Consider the following 8188-nt stretch of genomic DNA (forward strand, 5'->3'; position numbering starts at 1 on the left):
GTTGAGCATCTGATTTCTGCTCAGGTCATGATATGGTTTGTGAGTTTGAGCCCCACGTGGGTCTTGCTGCAGCCCAGAGCCCACTTTGGATCCCTTGTCCCCTTCTCCCTCTGCCCCGCCTCTTGCACCCTCTCAAAATATATAAACCTTAAAAGAAATAGAAGAATATTCTCACAGACATAGAAAAATGCAAGACAGTTGTTAAGAAACTCAGAGAGAAGATGCTCACAGCTGCAGATCTCAGGGAAGAACACTCAACACCAACAAATCCAAACCAAACAACTCAATAACCACGAAGGAACACCAAACAAAGCCAACACAGGTTTTCCTATGTGCCAGACGCTGTTGACTCACTGCACTGCTGCTAAGTCCCTGTAAAGGACACTTCATCAGGTGCACATCCAAGAATCCCTTGTTTGCAACAATCAGAACTGGGTGTGTGGGCTGGAGGCAGGACCCCATTTGTCATGAAGTTTCACAAAACTGTGAAGGCTGGGCTGAATAAGGAATCAGTCCAGGCTTATTGGCAGCATTTTGTTGGTGAAGCAAAGAAAGCAGAGACGAAATTGTGAGCCACTCTGTGGTGACCTTTGTTGGCTTGTCAGAATTAAAGCTTAGAGGAATTATTCACACAGCCCTGTGTCATAATGAGAAATCCTATTAGCCTGGATATGGCCCTGGCCCCCCTCCCAGAATACCTCCTGCAAATGGCAGGGCCAGAAAGGGCTTGCTTCATTCACAGATGAGCACTGGTCAGAAAGGAACCATTCCAGGGCGCCTGGGTGGCTCAGTTGGTTAAGCGTCCAACGTCAGCTCAGGTCATGATCTCACGGTTCATGGGTTCCAGCCCCGTGTTGGGCTCTGTGCTGACAGCTCAGAGCCTGGAGCCTTCTTTGGATTCTCTGCTTCAAATTCTGTGTCTCCCCCTCTCTCTCTGCTCCTCCCCTGCTTCTTCTTCTCTCTCTCTTCTCTCTCAAAAATAAACACTCATTAAAAAACAAAGGCAGAGATAAGGAAGCATTCCAGAATCACAATAGGCACCTTCCATTAAATAACACAGGGACAAACAAGAGGCATGTGAAAAACACTCAACAGAAAAAAAATTCCAATAGTGTATTTCCCAAAATTCGATGAAATAGACACCATGATAAAATCAGAGAACAAATGGGGCAATTGAATGAGATAATAAAGAAGAAAATGAACTTGAGCTCAGAAAAAGAGCCAAGAAACAAGACAAAACCACACTAGAAATGAAGGCCATGCTGAAAGCAGACAGGGAGGTGAAGGCATTGCTGAGTGGGCTGTAATGGACACGGAAAGGGAGGCAGAGGGAAAGAAGAGCTTGCAGGTATGAAACAGCCATCACTGAGCGTTAAAGGAGGACGAGAAGTAAACACATAAGAAATACAACACAGGCGTAACTGAAAAGAGGATATAAAGGTGTATATTATACAAACATGGATATGCATAAAATATATACTTTTTAACAATATGTGCACCCTCTGTACATATACACTCGCCCCAATATCTCTCTCCATCTCTTTCTTCTCTCTCTCTCTCTCTCTCTCTCACACACACACACACACACACACACACCACATACCCCAGGAAAAACACAGAAACACCCAAATGAGGATACTACAAAGATACACAGGAACTGAGAACACCGCTTGAATCCATATATAGGAATTGGCTGCTTGGGGAATGACCTTGAATGTATATTTTATTCCTTGAACGTCTTCAACATTCTCCTTCAACGTCTAAACATTGAAGAAAGTGTGTAAGTAACAATACTCAATATATGAGTAGGCAGTCTATACATCTACATCTGGAATGTTTAAACAGATAGCACATTAAGTTTCTAGCTTTACCTATCACTTTACAGGATATACAAAGGACATAGTAAGATGTTCAATGAGGCACCATGAACATGCAACTAGAAAAATCCAAGGAATGAAACACTGCACCTGCCAAAGAACCCAGTCTCTTTAACAAATAAATTGTATGGAAAAAATGAAGGAGGATATACTGACTTACAAGATTTAAAAGACATTGCACACGCATATAATATGGATTGAGCTTATTTGGATCCTGATTTGGACAACCAAAATATAAAAAATAACACCAACAGGTATATTTGAAAATGGAATAGACACTTGGTGACATTAATGAATATATGTAAATTTTCAAGATAAGAAAATGATATTTTGGTTATATTTTTGAGTCTCTCGTTCAGACATAAATACAGAATTATATACAAACGAGACAACATGATCTCTGACATTTATTTTCTAATAATTTACAGCCGTTATGGAATAGAGTAGGAATATGGAAGCTATAATATTGGTCGTGAGATAATGCCGTTTATATAGCTGAGTTATAAGAATATAGGGACTGATTATGTTGTTATGTTACTCCTTTATGTGGGTGAAATTTTAAGTAAAAGCAAAAAAAGTCATATTTAACTATTGTAATAAAGAAAAAGAATGAGAATGTTACTATGAAGGCATATGAAATAGATTATTTCAGTCTCCTATCTCTGCTGGGTACAACACAAGTGGAGAGGAGAGCACTTAACTTCTGATACACATGCATAACATGCAGATCCTTTGTTTGAGACAGTGACTAACTCCTAGCTCAGTGAATTGAGAATAGTCTCATTGTATTGAGATCAAGTCAAAGCTGGAAGACAGGAGATATTTTCCCTGACTAAAGGAAGCCAAAAATGCAATCTTCATTATTTCATAACTTTTCTAATAATCCAGATGTGACATCACTGTTTGTAAAGCCCAACCCTTCCCAATCTGCAAGCTCACCTTCCAGGACGGAGCCCAGCCCATTTTCACCATATATAAACTGCTGCCGGGAGGCTCATCTCACAGATCTGCTCCTCTCAGCTCTACCCTCCAGCCTCTCACGCTTTCTTCAGCCTTCCCTCTTCAGGAATCATGTCTAGCAAATCCACCGTGAGGAGCCAAAACGTCAGCTACCGTGGCTTCAGCACCAGCTCAGCCAGAGTCCCAGGGGTCTGCCGCTCTGGCTTCAGCAGTGTCTCTGTGTCCCGCTCCAGGGGCACGGGTGGCCTCGGTGGAGTGTGTGGAGGAGCTGGCTTTGGGAGCAGGAGCCTCTATAGCCTGGGCGGCTCCAAGAGGATCTCCATCGGAGGGGGCAGCTGTGCCATCAGTGGCGGATATGGTGGCCGAGTTGGAGGTGGCTTTGGCTATGGAGGTGGAGCTGCCGGTGGATTTGGTTTTGGTGCCGCAGCTGGTGGTGGCTTTGGGCTCGGTGGTGGAGCTGGTTTTGCTGGTGGCTATGGGGGCTCTGGCTTCCCTGTGTGCCCCCCCTGGAGGCATCCAAGAGGTCACCGTCAACCAGAACCTCCTCACTCCTCTGAACCTGCAAATCGACCCCACCATCCAGCGGGTGAGGACTGAGGAGCGGGAGCAGATCAAGACCCTCAACAACAAGTTCGCCTCCTTCATCGACAAGGTGAGCCAGGAAGACCTGCCTCCACTGGGATGTCAGGCTCCCCAGACTAGACAATCAATGAATGTCCTACTGGGGTGAGGTTCAGGAGGGAGGGAGAAGGGGACTCAGAGGAGCTCTCCCCTGGGATGTCAGATGGCCTCCATGTTGACAACAGGCAGAAGGTGATGGAAATCACTTGAAACCACTGGGTCTCTTAAATGTCCTTCAACCCAGCCAGGGAACAATACTCAACTTGTGTTATCCATGAAGCAAAATAAGGCAATGAGAGAATAGAATCGGTCAGCTTTACCTGCTGAGTACTCTAAGAGATTAGATAATAATTCCAGTGGAAAACTGTTCTAGGGCTCTGGACATGAGGAAAGAGGTGAAAGAAAAGAAAAAGATTTCTGAATGAATTAAAAAAAGGGTCAGAAATATTTACATAAAGATAGAAATAAGAAAAAGATTTCTGGCTGAATTAGAAAAAAAGTCTCACAAACATTTACATAAATATAGAAATGCAAAATGTGTAGAACTAGAGCATGACCACTAGGGCATTTGTTATACAGGGCAATCATGCACTAAAGCAGAAGTTAATGGAATCCAGTAATTAACTGAATTGCATTAAATCACTAGTTTCTGCACATTTAACAGTCTTTTACCTGAGGTACAATTTAAATATAACTTTCCACTTTGTAACAGAGAAATACTATGTTTTTAAATGTCTATTTAAGTATTTTGAGAGAGAGAGAGAGAGAGAGAGAGAGAGAGAGAGAGAAACTGAAAGAGAGAACAGGAGAGGGTTACAGGTAGAGAGATAGCACAGAGCCTGACAGGGGCTAGATCTCACAACACTGAGATGATGACCCGAGCCCAAATCAAAAATCAGAAGCTTAACTGAATGAGCCACCCAGGCACCCCAGAAATATTTTTAACTAGATGTGTGGTTGTGCTTTCGATAAAAAGAGAAGAAATGTTGAAAGACACTGCTAGGCCAAATAGCTTAGTTGGTGAGAAGATGTCACAGGTCCATGGAAGAACTTCACACTAAGACCAGTGAGGTTGGAACGAAATCGGGTTGGGGGTGCAACACTGTCAGCCTGACCCTCTGTACATGGTCTGTAATAGCCCAACCTGGGCGACTACCCAAAGTGCCTGGGCACCTGTCAGGTTACATCTCTTTCTCCCTGGCTTTCTGTGGCAAATAACAATCTTGTCTTCTTCCAGGTGCGATTCCTGGAACAACAGAACAAGGTCCTGGACACCAAGTGGACTCTGCTCCAGGAGCAGGGCACCAAGACCGTGAGGCAGAACCTGGAGCCCTTGTTTGAGCAGTACATCAACAACCTCAGGAGACAGCTGGACAGCATCCTGGGGGAGAGGGGCCGCCTGGACACAGAGCTCAGGGGCATGCAGGACATGGTGGAGGACTTCAAGAACAAGTGAGCACAAGGACAGAAAGGGCTCCATTCCCTGAAGTGCACACATCAAGACTATTGGGTGACTAGGTCAAGATGTGGGCCTGATTCCATAGCAAAACATGTTCATGGAAATGAAACTCACAATTGTTGCCGAAAACAACCCCAAAATAGCAAAAAGGCCATAGAGGTGCATGGGGAGAGAACAAGATAAAAACAATTTAGGGACCCCCAAAAATCATTTTTGTGACTCACTGGCAGGGAGCTCTTTTTGAGTATATCTCTCTTATGGAAAGTTGGGATTCCAGGACACTTTTTCTGTATCATCCTTGCCACTGGCTCAATTATGTCTTACCCTCTTCTGTGTCTAGATACGAAGATGAAATCAACAAGCGCACAGCAGCAGAGAATGAATTTGTGACTCTGAAGAAGGTGAGCTGCTGAAGATCAGGGGTTCGTGTTCCTTTCTAGAAAGAAAGGACTCTTGGGCCCTGCACACATCCAAGAGGGGAGTAGATGGGGAGACTAAAAGGTGTTCAGACTGGGAAGGAAGGCTCAGCTGACTCCAAGGTGTTGGCTTGTTCCCCAGGATGTGGATGCTGCCTACATGAATAAGGTTGAATTGCAAGCCAAGGTAGATGCTCTCATGGATGAGATCAACTTCACCAGAGCCTTGTATGAAGCAGTAAGCATCCCCACTCCTCTTTTTTTTGTTGTGATGGGGCTCTGCCAAGGGTGGAGGATCTTGGGGTGGGGTACGTCTGTAAGGCCAAGGGAAAGATGATCTGATGATCTTATGCTCTGCAGGAACTGGCTCAGATGCAAACCCACATCTCAGACACTTCCGTGGTCCTGTCCATGGACAACAACCGTAACCTTGACCTGGACAGCATCATCGCTGAAGTCAAAGCCCAATATGAGGAGATCGCTCAGAAGAGCCGGGCTGAGGCTGAGTCCTGGTACCAGAGCAAGGTGAGCCTTGAGTTGACAGGTGCCCAGGATTGCCTGTGTCCTCTTCCTAGACACCAGCAAGCCTACCCCCTTCGCTGGGAAAATCACCTCAAGGAAGCTGATGATTTCTCACAGGTGTGAACCCTGCACTCACAGAGCAGGCATTCACAGAATTTATGTGCTTTTTGAGTAAGTCAAAGAACCCTGCTGCAGGAGGCTAGCTACAAAGATAGGGATCTAGTGATCCTTGCTTTTGTCTTCACCCTGAGTCGGCTCCCTTGGAAACATAATACAGAACATTGCTGGCCTCCAACTGAACTAGGCAGCCAGCATTCCATTAAAAAGAGGGTCTGTGATCAGTGTACAGTATTCAGTGACCTTGCCCCGTCAACTTTCTCTAACATGCCTTGGTGAGAAGTCACTAGCTCTGGGTGTGTTCAATGCCAGATTGAGAAGTCAGGTCACCATTAGCATGTGAAAACCCACATGCACCACCTTCTCTCCCTCTGGACTGCAGTATGAAGAGCTGCAGGTCACCGCAGGTAGACACGGGGATGATCTGCGCAACACCAAGCAGGAGATTGCTGAGATCAACCGCATGATCCAGAGGCTGAGATCCGAGATCGACCATGTCAAGAAGCAGGTACGGTGGGGGCTTCTGGAGAAGACAAGCATCGCTTCCTCACTCAACCACCAGGCAGCCATCAGCCACCATTTGGGAAATGCTGGGAATTGGGGGAAGAGCAAAGAGAGGGGTGCATGTGGCTCCCACCCTCAGTGAGTTCCCACATATGAGGACAGATGAGTGCTAACCCTACAGAATGACACAACCGCATGACAAGAGCAATCCCAATTAGTCAGAGTGTAGAAAGATCATCCAGGGACTTTTGAAAGAGATTACTTAAGGAGAATGCTTGGTTTAGGAGTACAAGAAACAAGTGGGGAAAGAAAAGGGGAGGCCCAAAGTGGGGGAGGGGGCAAGATTGTTCTAAATCTGCTCAACATCGAATTGAAACAGAAGTTGAGCAGTGACCCAGGATGAAGATCGGTGTTGCCCAAGCATGTTAGAAGACCTTAGGAGTGAGGAGGACAAGATCTCAATGGCCAGAAGTGAAACTCATAGCCTTAAGTGAAGATGTTGGTAATTTTGTATAAATTAGGGGCATCCACATGAATCATGAGAAAAGGTTCTGGTCTGGCTTTGGAGACAGCACTCAAAACAAACTGAGTGGGTCAATTTCTTTCAACTATGCTGGTATTTGGTCCAGTATAGGGTCTCCCACCCAACCCTCAGAGAAGGTGGTTTAAAAAAGGCATATATGTTCTCATGTGGCTCCCAGACTAGACAAATTGTGCAAAACAGGAAAAGACTGGGAAAAAATGTGGTAGAAGTGCCTTACCATCGTATCTGGGCTCTGGAACTGTTCCTCACTAGAAACAAGTATGGCTACTCTCCTGGAGAACTACATTACGAGTTCCCTCTGCCTATCTTCTTGCTCTAGTGTGCCAACCTGCAGTCCGCTATTGCTGATGCTGAACAGCGTGGGGAGATGGCCCTCAAGGATGCCAAGAACAAGCTGGCTGATCTGGAGGATGCTCTGCAGAAGGCCAAGCAGGACATGGCCCGGCTGCTGAAGGAGTACCAGGAGCTGATGAATGTCAAGCTAGCCCTGGACGTGGAGATTGCCACCTACAGGAAGCTGCTGGAGGGCGAGGAGTGCAGGTGAGTAACTCACACAAGCTCCTCAAACCTCTGAATACATGTCCATGATGTCTGGCCATGAGCACAAGTTGAAGGCATTCTAGTTATGGCCACAATCATGACTCTCAGAGAATCTTAAAAGGCAGTTTGCTCATGGGTTATCCTCACATCGAGGCTTCCCACTCTGGTCCAGTGGTGGCTGTCTGAGGTCTCACGGTCCCTGTGTCTTCTCCCTTCTTAGGCTGAGTGGGGAAGGTGTTGGACAAGTCAACATCTGTAAGTACTTTGCTTGCCCCTCTCCCTTGCCCTTAGCTCTTCTGACGAGACTCAGACTGGCAGAATGAGCTCATTGTGTCCTGTGTGTCCTTGTCTCCCTCCCCTTCACAGCTGTGGTGCAGTCCACTGTCTCCGGAGGCTATGGCAGCGCTGGCGGCTATGGCAGCGCTGGCGGCTATGGCAGTGCCAGCGGTGTGGGCAGTGGCTCAGGCCTGGGCGGAGGCAGCGGCTACTCCTATGGCAGCGGCCACAGCCTGGGAGCTGGCTTCAGTTCCAGCAGCGGCAGAGGCATTGGGGGTGGCTTCAGCTCCTCTGGGGGCAGCAGTTCCACCATCAAATACACCACCACCTCATCCTCCACTAGGAAGAGCTA

General features: G+C 46.5%; 1 protein-coding gene across 1 annotated transcript; it reads left to right on the top strand.

Moving 5' to 3' along the window:
* Positions 1-2867: 2867 nt before the first annotated feature.
* LOC121026271 (keratin, type II cytoskeletal 6A-like) lies at positions 2868-8183 on the top strand (the record flags this gene model as incomplete). Its single annotated transcript, XM_040469133.1, is given in 10 exon segments — positions 2868-3338; positions 3340-3489; positions 4696-4910; positions 5258-5318; positions 5476-5571; positions 5694-5858; positions 6355-6480; positions 7340-7560; positions 7781-7815; positions 7927-8183. Coding segments are annotated over 10 exon segments (1716 nt in total), but the record flags the coding sequence as incomplete, so codon positions are not given.
* Positions 8184-8188: the final 5 nt, after the last annotated feature.

Source organism: Herpailurus yagouaroundi, unplaced genomic scaffold (assembly GCF_014898765.1).
Source record: "Herpailurus yagouaroundi ecotype Mexico unplaced genomic scaffold, PumYag 68388, whole genome shotgun sequence".
NCBI lineage: Eukaryota > Metazoa > Chordata > Mammalia > Carnivora > Felidae > Herpailurus > Herpailurus yagouaroundi.